The sequence below is a fragment of the Mesoplodon densirostris genome, chromosome 5 (genome assembly GCF_025265405.1).
Source record: "Mesoplodon densirostris isolate mMesDen1 chromosome 5, mMesDen1 primary haplotype, whole genome shotgun sequence".
NCBI lineage: Eukaryota > Metazoa > Chordata > Mammalia > Artiodactyla > Ziphiidae > Mesoplodon > Mesoplodon densirostris.
Window position 1 is genome coordinate 48,218,342 of NC_082665.1, and position 18,079 is coordinate 48,236,420.

The 18,079-nt window shown below is 40.8% G+C and overlaps 1 protein-coding gene across 3 annotated transcripts in view; it reads left to right on the forward strand.

Moving 5' to 3' along the window:
* Positions 1 to 18,079, forward strand: part of CMSS1 (cms1 ribosomal small subunit homolog) — a 391,750-nt gene that overhangs the window by 358,477 nt on the left and 15,194 nt on the right. For all 3 annotated transcript variants that reach the window (XM_060098676.1, XM_060098677.1, XM_060098678.1), the window contains 2 exons: positions 12,866 to 12,937; positions 15,209 to 15,338. In XM_060098676.1, coding sequence (XP_059954659.1) covers positions 12,866 to 12,937; positions 15,209 to 15,338 — 202 coding nt within the window. The remainder of the gene's footprint in view (positions 1 to 12,865; positions 12,938 to 15,208; positions 15,339 to 18,079) is intronic.

Genomic DNA, 18,079 nt, shown 5'->3' on the forward strand with positions numbered 1-18,079 from the left:
TATCTGTAAAAAGTTCAGTCTTTGCTCATTCAATGTGGTACCTTCTCTGAGGCAGGGGCCCCCTCCGCGCCAAAGCCGCCCACCAGTGGACAGGCCGAGGTGGAGGAGGTGGAGAGGCAGGGACCACCGCTGCCTCCGCCAAGCAAGCGGGGTGGGAGCAGGAGGCGGAGACCGGACTTCCGAGGGGATGTGGCCGCCACCACCAGCAGCCGACTGGACGGCACCGCCGCCATAAGGTGCACTACTGCGCTTGCTCCAAATATTCTTTGTAGCCCACTGGCTTTCTTTTTTATTACTTTCTCCCTTGATTTTATTTTTGATTGTTCCTCACTTTTTCTGGACTCTTTGGTGAAAGAATAAATCTGCATTAATAAACTCACCCAAGCCTGCATCTTTAGTCTTTTTATTGGCGGAGCGTTCGCCTTGCTGAATTTCCACCTATTTTTTACCTCCTTCCAACTTGAGTCTTCTTTTCCCACAACCGTCAAGTTAGATAAATGGCAGGGAACCACAGGAAGAAAGGAGAAAGATTGAGGAAGAGAAAGTTAAATACATTCTTAATTTCCATGAGCATTCACCTATCTTTCAGCAGCCCTGGTTTCAACAATAATAAGACGATTTATTGAACACTCACCACAGGCACTGTGTAAGGCACCATGACTCAATCGTCACAGCTGCCCTGCGAAGTAGGGGGGACCCCATTTTACAAAGAACCTGAAACTCAGAGAGATGGGTACCAGGAGTGATGACCCACTTGACTGTCTTTTTTTTTTTTTTTTTTTGTGATACGCGGGCCTCTCACTGTTGTGGCCTCTCCCATTGAAGAGCACAGTCTCCGGACGCGCAGGCACAGCGGCCATGGCTCACAGGCCCAGCCACTCCACGGCATGTGGGATCCTCCCGGACCGGGGCATGAACCCGTGTGCCCTGCATCAGAAGGCGGACTCTCAACCACTGCGCCACCAGGGAAACCCCACTTGACTGTCTTTAAGCCACGCCCTGAGGATGACACTGCTTCCATTTCCCTTTCCACCTGTCCGTCCTCATTCAACTTGGGAAAATTGGATTTACCATGCCATCAAGTAATTTCTTGGTCGCATGCCATTGCTATTTTATGCCAAGGGAAAAAAAAAATCACCAGAGATTTTACTGCTCGTTTTAACCACCTTCATCTTGCTCTAATTTCTTTCACTAACAAATTGCTTTAAGGAAACAAAGTCCTGGGAACTCCCTGGCAGTCCAGTGGTTAGGGCTCCACGCTTCCACTGCAGGGGACACTGGTTCAATCCCTGGTCCGGGAACTAAGATCCTGCATGCCAAGTGGCCAATAAATAAATAAATATAAATTAAAAAAAAAATCAAAGTCCTAGGTAGACACAGTGCCCTTATCACTCTCTACAAGCCTATCCTCATTGCCTTGGCCAGAGAATTCACACAAGAATCTCCTTGTGCCCCTCTGCCTTATTTGAGTGTTATCCATCTACCTCTCTGGTCTCCCTACCATGCTGCACACATCTGTGCATCTCCACTGCATCTGGCACAGAACCTTCCCCGAACTGGCACTCATTTGTGAAAAGGAATAATGGATGACTAGACTGGTATCCCAGCTTTCTTACCCCTCTTCCCATCTCAACCCTTTGTGTCCCAGCTGTGAGCCATTGGCTCCCTGACACTGCTGCCCGCAGATGCCTTTTGGAGCCCCGTGACCATTGTCCCTCCTTCAGCCCCTCCTTGAAGGGTCCCCCACCTTGACATTAGACCTGGGAGTCTCTTCTCCTCCAGCCCGAATACCACACAGTCCCTTGGGCTCCTCTGTGGCCTCCTCATCCTGTCTCCCGCTGCTCTTCTCCCTCTGGAACTCATCTCACCACCCCAAGGATGGCCTTTTTGTCAGGCTGACTGTCCTTTCTTGAGTCCTTCTCTAGTTGTTTATGCACATAGAGGTTGCATTTCCAACTAGCCCATAAGCACCTCAGGGGCCAGGGTTTCTTTTGTGTTCACTGTGGTACCTAGCACAGCCACAGGCACATGATTCATTTGGCACATGTGACCAAGTATTTGTTTTTTAATAGTAATCGTTGGACTTCCCTGGTGGCGCAGTGGTTGAGAGTCTGCCTGCCGATGCAGGGGACATGGGTTCGTGCTCTGGTCCAGGGGGATCCCACATGCTGCAGAGCGGCTGGGCCCGTGAGCCATGGCCGCTGAGCCTGCACGTCTGGAGCCTGTGCTCCGCAAGGGCAGAGGCCACAGCAGTGAGAGGCCCGCATAACACAGAAAAAAAAAAATAGTAATCATATATTTTTCTTGGATCAAAAAAAAAGAAAAAGAAAAGAAATAACTGTTTACTATATTTAAGTTTTGAATTTTTTCAAATTTGCTTAGTTTGCTGTTCTTGAAGGGTTTTTTTGTTTGTTTGTTTGTTTTGTTTTTTAATGCTTGCATAGGAACTGCCTGGCATTATGCTGCTAGCTGTAATATGCATATCACCAGGTGAGAGTGTCTGTCCAATTAGATGGTGTTCCCTCCTTTGCCATAGCTGGGCCTCACATTTTTATTACGGAGTCCACACCTCCCCTCTGTCCAGTATTTCAAGCAGCAGGTTTATAACTTTATACAAGTTTTCTACCCTTGCAACTACATCATCTCTAGCAACCATTTCACATCTAAACAATCATCCTTGGCCTCCTTAATAATGTGAGTATAAAGATTTGCCAGTAGTTTTTTTTTTTTTTCCAAATACTGCTTCCAAAATAAATGATGAATTCCCCTACTCCTAGAGATTGCATCACCCTCTTCCCTCCTCAACATCACTCATTTCAGAGCCAGCCCTAGTGACTTTGTAATTATGGTTCCCAGAATATAATCCCTTATGAGGGATTTCGTGAATTTTCATTGATGCCTCCATGATGTCAGTAGCCTTTTAATGGTTCCATGACCCATCCTCTCCCCCTCAGAGACAACACTGGACTTCTTTTCTTCTTAAGCTAGCCTTTTGTTTATCTCCATGGATCATAAAAGAATCTTCAGCAAGAGTACTTATCCCTTTCCCTCCTTACTTACCTCTCTCACTACTGTATTTTCTTACTAATTCTTTATGTTCACATTGATCATTTCATATCTCTCCTACTCTTCAAGATTATTCTTGATTAAGAGAAAAGAGAACTGTGTCCTGATTTACCTTCCTCCTTTCCATGCTGGTTTCTCAATTCTGCTTCGCTTTCTATTAATCTATTATTGTATAACAAATTACCCCCAAAGTTAGTAGCTTAAAACAGAAAAGATTCCTTATCTCAGTTTCTGTTACCTCACAGGCATGGCTAAGTTCAGTCTCTCTGGCTCTACATCTCTCGTCAGTTGTCAGTCAAGTTGTAAGCTGGACGTTAGGGGTTCCACCATGAGGAGCCCTTCTTGAAGTTCATTCAGGTGGCTGTTGGCAGGCCTTAGTCCCTCATCATGTGAGCCTCTCCACAGGGATGCCTCACAACATTGCCCATGGCTTCCTTCAGGCCATGTGAGTGACCCAAGAGGGAACTAATGAGCACTCAAGACCGAAACCAGTCTTTTTTTTTTTTTTAACATCTTTATTAGAGTATAATTGCTTTACAATGGTGTGTTAGTTTCTAATGTATAACAAAGTAAATCAGCTATATGTATACATATATCCCCATAGCCCCTCCCTCGTGCGTCTCCTTCCCACCTTCCCTATCCCACCCCTCTAGGTGTTCACAAAGCACTGAGCTGATCTCCCCGTGCAATGCAGCTGCTTCCCACTAGCTAGCTATTTACATTTGTTAGTGTATATATGTCCATGCCACTCTCTCACTTCGTCCCAGCTTACCCTTCCCCCTCCCCGTGTCCTCAAGTCCATTCTCTACGTCTACGTCTTTATTCCTGTCCTGCCCCTAGGTTCTTCAGAACCCTTTTTTTTTTTTAGATTCCATATATATGTGTTAGCATATGGTATTTGTTTTTCTTTCTGACTTCCTTCACTCTGTATGACAGTCTCTAGATCCATCCACCACGCTACAAATAACTCAATTTCGTTTCTTTTTATGGCTGAGTAATATTCCATTGTATATATGTGCCACATCTTCTTTATCCATTCATCTGTCGATGGACACGTAGGTTGCTTCCATGCCCTGGCTATTGTAAATAGTGCTTCAATGAACATTAGGGTGCATGTGTCTTTTTATATTATGGTTTTCTCTGGGTATATGGCCAGTAGTGGGATTGCTGGGTCATATGGTAATTCTGTTTTTAGTTTTTTAAGGAACCTCCATACTGTTCTCCATAGTGGCTGTATCAATTTACATTCCCATCAACAGTGCAAGAGAGTTCCCTTTTCTCCAGCATTTATTGTTTGTAGATTTTTTGATGATGGCCATTCTGACTGGTGCAAGGTGATACCTCACTGTAGTTTTGATTTGCATTTCTGTAATGATTAGTGGTGTTGAGCATCCTTTCATGTGTTTTTGACAATCTGTATATCTTCTTTGGAGAAGTGTCTATTTAGATCTGCCCATTTTTGGATTGGGTTGTTTGCTTTTTTGGTATTGAGCTGCATGAGCTGTTTGTATATTTTGGAGATTAATCCTTTGTCAGTTGCTTCGTTTGCAAATATTTTCTCCCATTCTGAGGGTTGTCTTTTCATCTTGTTTATGGTTTCCTTTGCTGTTCAAAAGCTTTTACATTTCGTTAGGTCCCATTTGTTTATTTTTGTTTTTATTTCCATTTCTCTAGGAGGTGGGTCAAAAAGAATCTTGCTGTGATTTATGTCAAAGAGTGTTCTTCTTATGTTTTCCTCTAAGAGAGAAACGACAGTCTTTTTATAACCTAATCTCAGAACTGACATCACATCACTTCTGCCATATTCTTTTAGAAGCAGATCAGTAAATCTGGTACACATTCAAGAGGAGGGGATGAATACCAGGAGATAGTGATCACTGGTTCTATCCTGTAATCTGGCTACCACAGTCTGCCCTCTGGCCCCCAGTGACTTACATCCCTCCCATATGCAGAATATATTTGCCCCTCCCAAGGTTTGCAAAAATCTTATGACGTTACAGCATGAGCTTGGTGTCCAGAATTTCATTGTCTAGATCAGGTCCAGGTGCAGTTGAGGTTCCTCGGGTTTAGACCTTTAAGTATAACTCTTTGAGTGTATTTCTTCTCAACCTATGAAACTAAAGAGACAAGTTATCTCACCCCTACGTACCCAACACCAAGCAGTGAGGCAAGCATTGGATAACCTCTATAGGCATTTCTATTCAAATAGGAGTAACAAAGAGTCATTGGTCCACAACATTCAGAAAGTGTTAGGAGTTTCTTGATTAAGTCTTAAGGCCCAGGGTCTTATGGTTCTTGGCACTGCTCTTTGGGTTCTTGTTCTGTCCTCTGAGTCATCCTCGCTTTTTTTTTTAAATGAAAGGTAACATGTGTTTGCAAGTAAGCAGCTCTTTCAGCTTGCTTCTTGATAATAGAATCCTGAGGGTTCCTCTCTGACCCTCTCAGCTTCTGAATATATAACTCCTTTAAGAATTGTGTGGGGGCTTCCCTGGTGACGCAGTGGTTAAAAATTCGCCTGCCAATACTGGGAACACAGGTTTGAGCCCTGGTCCATGATGATCCCACATGCCGCAGAGCAGCTAAGCCCATGCGCCACAACTACTGAGCCTGCACTCTAGAGCCCACAAGCCACAACTGCTGAGCATGCATGCCACAGCTACTGAAGCCCGCATGCCTAGAGCCCATGCTCTGCAACAAGAGAAGTCACTGCAATGAGAAGCCCGCACACCGCAACGAAGAGTAGCTCCTGCTCACTGCAACTAGAGAAAGCCTGCATGCAGCCATGAAGACCCAACGCAGCCAAAAATAATAAATAAATTAAATTAATTAATTAATTTAAAAAAAAGAATTGTGTGGCTCTCCTATGATTCATCTGGGGATTTACTCTATTAGGCAGAAGTCACACCCACAATGTTTTCCAGATAAACCCTTCTGTACCTTGGGCTTCAGCTGAGACAATTACAAAATAAGACCCCTTAAGCTTCCTAGACTCATGTTTGAGAGAATCTGCGAGGCACACCTTTAATTTCTTTAAAGACTTTTGTTTTTTCTTTTTAATTTGGCTGCACTGCGGGGCTTGCGGGATCCTAGTTCCCTGACCAGGTATCAAACCCGGACCCTCAGCAGTGAAAGCATGGAGTCCTAACCACTGGACCACCAGGGAATTCCCTTTAAGGATTTCTTATGTAACTGTGACTGTGTCCAAAATTTTTGAACAGTGTGTTCAGGCACTATCCATCTAGCAATCACCTTATTTTTGACACATTTCAAAGTAATTTGCAAAATCAGTACACTCCCCTCCGATGCTTCAGCATGCATATTATTTTTAAAAGCTCAATATTTACTTTAAAGTTCTTTTCTTTTTCCTTGTAAGGTAAAGTTAACATACAATAAAATACACAAATGTCAAATGTACCATTCAATGAGTTTTGACAAATTCATATAACTCCGTAACACAAACCCCTACAGGATACAGAACATTACCATCACCCCAGAATCCTTTCATGCCACCTCCCTGTTAATCACCATTCCAAACTCCTTGCCCCTGAGGCAACCACTGTTCTGATGTTTTTTCCCCCAAAATTTGTTTTGCTTTTTCTAGGATTTCATGTAAATGAAATCATACAGGGTATGCTCTTTTGTTCAAGACTTCTTTTATTCAGCACAATATTATTTAGATTCATCCATGTTGATGACAGTGGTTCTTTTTGTTTGTTTTTGTTTTTTGTTTTTTGTTTAGTTTTGCTGAGTATATTAGTCTGCTAAGGCTGCCATAATAAAGTAGCACAGACTGGGTGGTATAAACATCAGCAATTTATTTCTCACGGTTCTGGAGGCTGGAAGTCCAAAATCAGGGTGTTGTCAGGTTTAGTTTCTCCTGATGCTTTTCCCCTTGGTTTGTAGATGGTTGCCTTCTCACTGTGTCCTCATATGGTCTTTCTCTGTGCGTGCACATTCCTAGTGTCTCTTCCTCCTCATATAAGGACACCAGTCCTATTGGATCAGGACTCCATCCTTATGACCTCATTTAACCTTAATTACCTCTTCAAAGACCCTATCTCCAAATATAGTCACACGGGGGGTTAGGGCTTTAGCATATGAATTATGGGGAACACAATTCAGTCCATAACACTAAGTAATATTCAACCATATAAATATATCATAGTTTATTTATCCATTCTTCTGTTGATGGATACCTGTGGCTGTTTCCTGTTAGGGTCTATTATGAATAAATCTACAATCAACAATCATATACAAGCCTTTTTTTAGCATATATTTTTATTTCTCTTGAGTAAACACATAGGAATAGAATTGCTGAATCATGTTTAGTTTTATAAAAACTGCTAGACTTTTTTCAAAAATGATTATGCCTTTTTTCCGCTCCCACTATCAGTGTATGAGAGTTTTGCTTGCTTTATGTTTTTGTCAACTTTTGGAGTTATCTGTCTTTTAATTTTAGACATTTCGGTGAGCGTGTATTGAATATCTTTTGGCCAAACCCAAAAGGCAGTTCTAAGTTGTTTTTATTTTTACAACGAACATGCTTGTTTTTGTTATAAAATGACAATTTACATTTTTTTATTTTTACCAAAGTAATAATCAAACACTATTAAATGTTTTTAGTGGAAAAGCAGCAGTCCCCTTCCCTACTCATCTAGGTCTTTCCTCAGGGGCAACCACCATCAGTCTTTAGCTGTTTTTCTTACTTGCTACCTTATATTTTATACTGCAGTTTCTTGATTTACCACTCTCTGACATTATCTTCCCAAGGTAGCATAGGAGGACATAGTCCTCTCACCTATGCCCTGTTCCCTCTCCAACTGTTACTTCCTCTGCTGATACAATATTATATTTTGGTTAAAACAGTTGTCACTCTTTCATTATTATGACCATGGAAACACTGTTCAGTGCTGAGAAAAAGAGAAGCTATAATCATCCCTCCTTTCTTATACAACTCTTTATTTTTATGGTATTAACAATTACCTCATTTCTTCACTTGCCTAGCTTGCTATGTTCCTACTGTTAATTGCTCCCATATGTTCCAACATCTCTTCCACATGCCCATGGACAATATTTTCCATATGCTTAAATAGATCAGTTATTGTTCTTTCCTACAGATCTCCACACTTTTATTCCACTCTGAATTGGTTATTCTCTAGGCCTGCTGAACAACTGAGACTTCTCTTTACTGCCCCTTCAGTAGTCTCCCGGATTGGTCTCCCTACTTACTGAATCCTATGTCATCCTTTTTCTTGATTTAGTCCTTTACTGTGCTGGGATAGAGCCTTGAGTATCTGTGGTTAGGAAGTAAATTTTTTGAGATCTTAAATATCTGAGAATGTTTGAAATCTGAAAAATTTCCTCTTAACTTGATTGATAATTTTGCTGGGTATAAAAATCTAATTTGAAAAAAAAATCTAATTTGCAAATAAATTTTCCCCATAATTTTGAAGGCTTTGTTCTACTGAGTTCAAGCATCCATTACTGCTGTTGCACATTCTGCCACCATTCTTTTCTTTGACCTTTTGTATTTTGTATGTTACTGTTTTTCTTTTCATAAATTTTTACAATCTTTTGTTTGTCCAGGATGTTCTGCAATTTCACAGTGATTTTCCTTAGCATGGTTATTTTTCTTATCCATTGTACTGTATACTTAATGGGCTTTCAATTTGGAGTTTCATGTTCTAGAAAATTTCCTTCAGTTCTGGAAGTTTTTCCATACATTTTTTTTATCACTTCTTTCCCACTGTTTTATATGACTCTTACTTTCTATAATACCTTTTATTGGCATGTTGATTCTCTTGGGCTGATTCTCTAATTTTCTTACCATTTTTTTCTTATCATTTTTTCATCTTTCTGGGAGATTTTTTCTACTTTATCTTCAAGCCTTCTTCCTACATTTTTATTGCAACTTTCTTTAATTTTTATTTTAATTTTTTGCTGCATTGGGTCTTCATTGGTGTGCAAGAGCTTTCTCTAGTTGTGGCAAGTAGGGACTACTCTTTGTTGCAGTGCACAGGCTTCTCATTGCAGTGGCTTCTCTTGTTGTGGAGCACAGGCTTTAGGTGCGCGGGCTTCAGTAGTTGCAGCACGTGGGCTCAGTAGTTGCGGCACGCAGGCCCTAGAGCGCGCTGGCTTCAGTAGTTGCAGTGTGCAGGCTCAGTAGTTGTGGCTCATGGGCTTAGTTGCTCCGCAACATGTGGGATCTTCCCGACCAGAGATCAAACCCATGTCCTCTGCATTGGCAGGCAGATTCTTTAACCACTGTGCCACCAAGGAAGTCCCCCAACTTTCTTATTTGTTTTCAGGTTTAAATGTTTTTTGATTTTTTTTCCTTTTTTATAGCATCCTCATTTTATAGCATCTTGTTTCATGGCTGAAAATTCTTCCCTCATCTCTCTTGAGAATATTAATTGTAATTGTTTTGAAGTACAGTCTCTGTTTCCTCCATGTTCTTTTTTCTTTTTTTTGTGTTTATTTGCTATGATGTTGGAGACTCCTAAATGTCTGATGAACCTTAGCTGTCTATTCATATTAAAGAGAGACACACTAAAAAGTTAATGGAAAACTTTTGTGCATAAGTGGGGCTTGTTAATTAGTGGACCTCTTGGTAGGGTGATATGATAACAAAGCTGGACATTTACTATGGAACCCCCAAATGTCACTCTCTTGTGGCATTTCTCTTAGACCATTTTATTTTTCCAGAGAAGAATTCAGTAGTGTTCTGCCTACACTATATAAGCCTCTCTTGAAATATCCTGAAACAGGGACAGGAAAAGGAAATGAGCCTCAACCTCTACCCTGCCTCCCTTGTGCTAGACTTCTTGGTCTTCTTATTCTCTCCAGAGCATAAATCTCCAGTCTTCTGTTAGGAAGAACAAGATGAGAGGAAGCAGTAATGGGGTAGTTGCTTGGCTACCTGGGCAGAAGATACGAGGGAGGCTAATCATTTTAAATGTAAAGTTTCAACCAGTCCTTTCTTTCAAACCCTTTCCCCTCTGTAGTACCTTGTGCCACCCACTGCTGAACCTTTTCAGAGTCCAACAGGTGAAACAGACACACTTATTGTTAGCATCCGCCTCTCTAGAAACCCAGGTGCTAGATGTCTCTCTCCCTATGCTAAATAGCTTACATCCAGTTCCAACCCTTTCCATTTTCCAAAAAGTTCTTGAAATCTCTCCACTACTGTTGTCCTTTCTCCTGGTTTCTTGGTCCTTATAGACATATCTTTTTCAGTTTCCTTTATTTTCAATTTTTTTTTTTAGTATTTATTTGGTTGTGCTGGGTCTTAGTTGCAGCAGATGGGCTCCTTAGTTGCAGCTCGCGGGTTCCTTAGTAGAGACATGTGAACTGTTAGTTGCAGCATGCATGTGAGATCTAGTTCCCCAACCAGGGATAGAACCTGGGCCCCCTGCATTGGGAGCATGGAGTCTTAACCACTGCGCCACCAGGGAAGTCCCTCCTTTATTTTCATTTTAGTAGCGTTTTGAAAATGATTTGCCATGGTTAAAACCAGAAGACTCATTCTTAAAGGATATAATTTTTGACACTTTAAGGAATTGAAAACATGCCCCAATTAATTGCTTCACTGAAAGCTTAATAAGTTTTTTTTTGGTATATTTTTGGGCAAGTGTGATTCTTCTAAATCTTTAACTTCATACTCAGGGTACATATTTAAAAATCACTGCATAAAGAAATGACATTACTTATTAACTGCCAAAGTCAGATACTGTTGGAATCAGTTTCTAGAAATGGTTAGTTGGCCTACCCTGAGTCTTCCTCATCTTACCTAGTCTCTCTGAGGGTAAACATCAGCATTTGTAAGGCAGCTGGCAATGTTTAGGAATTTTCAATACTATGGGCTTTGTATTTCTTCATAAAGTAGTCTCACTTATATGGAAATTGACCCCATAAACTTGCTTCTTCATTAGCACCCTACTGCAACCAGCTAAAGTGACTGCTCCCAGAAAACAAATATAATACTGCATTTCCTTTAAGATGATGTAAGAATTTGAACCTAGCATGTAAACCTGTTACAGGATCTTGACAAAAGCAGTTGTCAAGCATGTTTCTTTATTCCTTTGCATGATTCAGAGTTGTGTTTTTATTTTTTCTTCCGGAATTGGAGAGTCCATATCCTTATAACTGAGCTCATTTCCACATTTAATTTGTGTCATGTTTAATTGGCTTTGTAAACCTGGCATAAATACAAACCCCGCACATTGAACATACTCTTAGAGAGCACCCCCATTTGCTAAATAAGAAAATGAAACAGGTTCTACATCTGCTTCCCCCCAAAACCTTCATAATGGGGACAAGATACTGAAGTGTGCCTCAAGGAATCTAAGGAGATACTAATTGTATCCAGGCCTTTGCCATAGCAGCATGAGCTGATGTTGGCTTGATCTGTAATTGGACTCTTATGACTGTCTGGCAGCTTCTGTGACATATTAGTGGCCTTGGCCCAGTTTCTAATTGGCATCAAATTAGCGTGTATCTGCATCCACAAGACAGCTTAACTTTCTAAATAAGAGAGGTCCTAATATCTGTTTTCTTTAGCTATGATGCAATTGTACTTTGCAGGTTTTTTCTTTTAACTGAGAAGCAGCTGAAATTTCAAGATTCCCATATTACTTTAATCCTGAGCCTTTTGAATCTACTTCTCTATAACTGAAACAGAGTCTAGAAACTGCTGGTCCTGGCCCCATGTCTTGAAGAAATTACATAACATTATATCTCTCTGGATTCAGGCCATAGGCATTCTTAATCTGCAGGCTATCTGGAAACTTTAATAGAAAACTTCATCTGTAATCATTTTAAACAAAGCCAGTAGAGTCAAGATTGCTTTAGTTAGTAGTTTACCAGCTTAAACTGAGTACTCTCTAGTTGGAATGGAAACTTAATCAAGAAAAAACTCAGAATAAGTTTTCACTTATATTTTATGTCTTGGCAGCTTGTTTGAAAATGTTGCATAAAAGATCTAATACAGGAAACATTTTATATAACTGCCTATGATTAATAAATATGGAATCTGAAGCATTCTATTTTATAAATCAGGGTCTTAGTCCAAATTTCCTGTTTTTCTACACTAAAACAAAACAAAAAACAAACCCTTAGGGTAAAAATAGCACTAAACTATATAGGGTACTCCAGGGTTCAAGGCAACAGGCAAAATCAATTACTCAGGATGCCATGGTGTTGAGGCTTTTGTCAGACCATAAGCAGAAACATTCATTTTGTAGTCACTATAGATAAGACATTTGGTGCAGCTGGTTTTATAAAAATATAAGTAAATATATCCTACTTCAGATTTTCTGTGCCTATTTGAGAAGAGGAAAGGAATGGTTAACAAAATGATAAGTCAGTGACTTGGAAATACAGACTCACACATTGCTAGTTCCTGGAAACACCAGTCATTCTAGTCAGACTTCTTTACTACATCTTAATTTTAATCACATCTCTTTCTGCCTGTATTTTCCAAACCTAGCCACTGTCTTCCATCTTTAATACCCTGTACCACCACCTCAAACACATATATACACTTACTCACACATTTTGACCTTTGTTCAAAGATTTTCCAGTCTTGAGTCATCTGCACTTTCTCACTTTTACAAATTCTCTCAGCTTGGCCCCTGCATAATAGCCTTCAGTGGATTTTCCAACATTTCTTTGTCCATATTACCAAGATACTCTGAAGAATACATGCATGACAGTAGATATTGATACTTTGGGATTCATACCATTAGTTGACACCTCATCATGCTAAGATGAAAGTTTTCTCATTTACATTTCTTTATAGCCTAAAGAATGTTTCTTGATACAACCAAAGGAAACAAATGAAGATGCCACCAAGACCAGGAAGAGGAAAAAGGTAATATTAATGATTTTTTATAATGGTACAGACCCACTTGGTTTCTGTCACATTGTTATATAGTGTACTTTGATGAGGCAATTATTGTAATCCCCACTTTAGATATGCAAAAATTGTAAAATTCATTGAGGTTTGGTGACTTTCCTAAGGTCACTAGTAATAAGTGTTTCTGTTGGAGCTAAAAATAAATTCTTCTAATTCCTATTTCAGTCTTGTGGATTACCAAACATCTTTGTCACCCACACTGTGTTTTCACTGCGGTCAGAAGTCAGACGGGTTTCTAATTCTAGAAGGGGCCCAGAGCTCTCCTGCCTTCTGGTCCCTCTGGCTCTGTCTAAGAAAAGAAATTTACCAACCTTCTTTTCTTACCCATTTCATTTTAAAAAAACCTTATGTCTTGGGCTTCCCTGGTGGCGCAGTGGTTGAGAGTCCGCCTGCCGATGCAGGGGATACGGGTTCGTGCCCCGGTCTGGGAGGATCCCACATGCCGCGGAGAGGCTGGGCCCGTGAGCCATGGCCGCTGGGCCTGTGTATCCGGAGCCTGTGCTCCGCAATGGGGGAAGCCGCAGCAGTGAGAGGCCCGCGTAAAGCAAAAAAAAAAAAAAACCTTATGTCTTAAAGTATTAATAAAAAGAAAATAATAAGCAGATGAAAGTAGTGTAAGTATAAGGCATTTCTGACTCTAATTTTGAACCATAATTTAAAGCAAAAGGCTCCCCTTGCGTTTTAAGACTTGCCTGTGAACATACGGAAAACTCTGTTCCTCCTATACAAACTTTCTTATGGCTCAGCCTTGAAGAAAGTGTGGTTAGCTTTTTTTTTTTTTAATTAATTAATTTATTTATTTTTGGCTGCATTGGGTGTTCGTTGCTGTGTGCGGGCTTTCAAGCACGGGCTCTGGGCACGCGGGCTTCAGTATTTGTGGCACGTGGGCTCTAGAGCGCAGGCTCAGTAGTTGTGGCACACGGGCTTAGTTGCTCCACAGCATGTGGGATCTTCGTGGACCAGGGTTCGAACCTGTGTCCCCTGCATTGGCAGGTGGATTCTTAACCACTGCACCACCAGGGAAGCCCAAAAGTGTGGTTAGCTTTGACCTTCCACCACAGTTGTGAAAACAGCAGTGTAATTCTCTCCCTGCCAAGAAGGGTCTACTGCTGTAGTCAGCAGAGGAAATGCGATTGGGATTAGAGGAAAGAAGATGGACTCAAACGAATTACTTAACAGCAAACTTTTAGAAAACTGAGAGTGTGTGTGCATATGTTTTCCTTGCCTGCACATGGCCAAATAGGAGGATGGGAAATGCCAAATTGGCTGAGTTTTGGCAAGTCCTTAAAGAAGTGACTTTAACTTCTCTTTGATAGTTTGTACACTAATGGCCTTCAGGAGTGTTAAGTTCTTGGGATTCAAGGTCAGAACTCCAGCTATCTAGTTTAGCCTTGGCTGAGGTCATGCTAAAATGTGCCCACGGATGACGTGTTCTTTTAAAGTTAATTCATTTGACAGAACTTTCTTGGCAGTGGTATAAAAAGGAAGATAGTATGGAAGGAGGGGGGGAAAGCTGGGGTAGGAGGCAAGGAAGGGCTCTTTCTGGATTTTTGGTGAAATACTAGGAAGAAATAAGAAGGGAAGTTTATGATGAAAGTTAAATGAACAATTGTGCATTCCTAGTACATTGCAGGCATTCAGTAAATGCTACACAAATAAGGCCAAATCAAAATAGATGTAAAGTATTTCCTGTTCTCCTTTCCATAGGGCCAATTCAAGATGTCTCTCCCAAGACTTGAGAATTGAGGGTCTCAAGTGCCCATATTTAGTGTCCTCCTTTGCTGAGATTAGTCCTGCAACTCTTACTTTAATCCCAGAAATCCAAACTGAAACTCAGTGCCTTAAGAACCAGGTTACACAGGAAATTCTCAAAATTCTCCTCTCCCAGGAATACACATTTTCTGAGGCTTAAAAGGAGGTTTCCACAAGCAACAAGATTTATTGACTTTTAACAGAAAATAGTACCCTATTATAGACTCCTGCAAAATTTTTAGTTCTCCTAGCAGAGACCAAGAGTTACAAGGAGTCTTTTAGATCATCCATTCATTTTTCAAAGCAGTAGTTATGTCCAAGAAGTATCTTTTAAGTTTTCTCAAGTGTGTTTATTAGAACTCCCATTCACACTTGGCTATCACAGAATCTACTTAGTTTAAATGCCAGAGGAATCATCCTAAGCCAAATGCCATCCTAAAGTCTGTCTTCCCATTTTTACTTCGTTCTCATCAGAAGAAAATTACTGATGTTCTTGCAAAATCAGAGCCAAAACCAGGGACACCTGAAGACCTACAGAAGCTGATGAAGGACTATTACAGCAGCAACCGCTCAGTGATTGAATTAGAAGAACTAACCCTACCAGGTACAGCCAGGCTTCCTTGTTGTTATTCCTTCTAATTAATATATTTCCACATGCTAGTACTCCTTTCCTCAACCTAATAGCTTTAACTGTTGGATGATTTCTTCATTCAGATGCTAACTGGTATTCATTCAGTCTAAAAGAAAGATGTGTAATTTTTATTCAAAAGGTATTGGGTGTGCATTTTTTGGGACACATTCTTCAATAAATAAGAATTTTAATGAGGATAGAAGTTAAATTAAAAAAAGATAAAGCACACATTCAAAAGTATAGATAATTAATTTTACTCATCCTTTATAGATAAGAACTTTAGCTTTAATAGCATCTTAGTTTTGTTGTTGCCCTTATCATGGATATCTAGTCATGGTTTTGCTTTTAGGGTAGTATTTTGGGTCCCAGTCAAGACTTTTTTCAAGTAAACCACCTAAAGATAGGGACAAAATTCTGCATTTTTAGCAAGGCTGACACCTCACCCTGTGTGATTATTATTATTATTATTATTTTGTACGCGGGCCTCTCACTGCTGTGGCCTGTCCCGCCGGGGAGCACAGGCTCCGGACGTGCAGGCTCAGCGGCCATGGCTCACGGGCCCAGCCGCTCTGCGGCATGTGGGATCTTCCCGGACCAGGGCATGAACCCGTGTCCCCTGCATCGGCAGGCAGACCCTCAACCACTGCACCACCAGGGAAGCCCTGTGTGATTCTTTTTTTTTGCGGTATGCGGACCTCTCACTGTTGTGGCCTCTCCCGTTGTGGAGCACAGGCTCCGGACACGCAGGCTCAGCGGCCATGGCTCACAGGCCCAGCCGCTCCGCGGCATGTGGGATCTTCCCGGACCGGGGCATGAACCCGTGTCCCCTGCATTGGCAGGCGGACTCTCAACCACTGCGCCACCAGGGAAGCCCCCTGTGTGATTCTTAAGCCTACTATCATTTGATATCTACTGCCTTAGATATTTATAATTAAGTTAAAAGATATTGGAAAATTATTTTAAAAACCAATTTTAATTAATTTCAAAATAATGATATAACTTCTAACTCTTTTGCACAGAGATTGAAGAAAAGGTGTCGTAAAATCAAACCTCAGAGGGTTTGGGCACCACTGCTTCAGATGAGCTCTCTATATATAGACTACTAGAGATATCTAACACTGCTTTTGGAAAAAGTCAAGGGTAGCTTGATTTCCTTTTTCCATTACAACTTTATGCTTTCTAGAGGCTTGAGAAGCTGAAAAACATCCCATACCCTGAATTGTTATAATTCTTTTATAAACTGATGTGTGTGTGTGTGTGTGTGTGTGTTTTAAATGCACGTTGGGTTGGAGACATCAGTACCCCTGTCTGTTCCTTTTCCAAAAGGAATACTCTTTAGGGAATTGAAGGAACTCATTTCCACATGAGCGAGTTCTGGAGTTTTCTACTTACTGAGATCAGAAAGCCCAACAGCAGTTAGAAACCACTCTCCTCAGCACAGCAGTTCCTCAGGAGGAGAGCTAGGCCCTGGCTCTTCTATCCTCAGGAACCAGGTATTATAACAAAGCCTCTTCAATATTTAACTGAAGTTTGATTTTACTCTGACTCAGTGGTCAATTTTCCCTTCTAGTTCTTTGTTAGAGTTTACCTTCACCTCAAGAAGGACTTGTAAGATTATGGGACCACTGCTACTCTGTAACCTCATGGAACATTGTAATTTGCTAGAATTGTAGAGAGTCAAAAGTCAGAAGAAAAAGCCTTTGAGTCATTTGAGTTCCATAGTGAGTTTACATTATATTATATCATCATTAGAGTGCAGTAATATAGTTAGGCAAGAATGTGTGGTCATGGTTGGCTGAGGGGAAAATGTTTAAAATATGTTAAAAATACTGCTATAGCCAAAAGGAACAGGTTTTCATTTTCAGTTAAGAAATTAGGCCATTCTGAGCCACAGTGAACAAAGCCATCATAGGAAGGTTTTAGAGAAAACGCCCATCACTACACTGTCAGGACCAAGGACACAGAGGAGGTCTCTGTTATTTGAGAGGAGGGGCATGCCATGGGCTATCTGGAACAGTCTCAGGAAGGGGCATAAATACAAGATGGATATAAGTAATAAAATATTGTTCCTATTTAGTTTGCTGAGTGTCTAACTTGGTTGTGGTTTGAAGTTGTTTGTGTCTGTAGGGCAGCAACATGTCTTTTCAATTAATACTGTGCATGTACATTGTTAATGTCATACACATGGGAACTTAATTAGAGTTTTGAGGCAGGAATCACTTAGAGCTAACTCAGCTGTCCTCCTGAGAGCTGCAGTGTGGTTTAGATCAGTGCTAAATGCCTGTAAGCTAGCCGCAACTGAATCACCCAGGAACTTAAAAAGCAAATTCCCAGGCCCAGCCCCAAGGAATTCTGACTCATTGAGCAAGGGGGGAGTCCATTCCAGGAATCTGTATTTTTTGTAAAGTTCTCCAGGTGAGTCTGGTCATATCCAGGCTTGGGAGGTTACAGTTTTCAAGACCATCAAAGGCTCAACAACAGTATGGGGGAAACATCTTTGAAGTTGGTTACTCACATATTGTGAGTTATATATGCTGGGGCACAGCATAAGTTTCATTTAATTTAGTAATAGTTTACTCCCTAACACTCTGCTATGTTTATAGACAGACTTTTTCTGCTATACTGAATTAGGATGCTAAACATGATGTTGCTTTTTTATACATCTTAGGTACAGAGTTAATAATACTACGTAATTGCTAGACCATGATCATTGT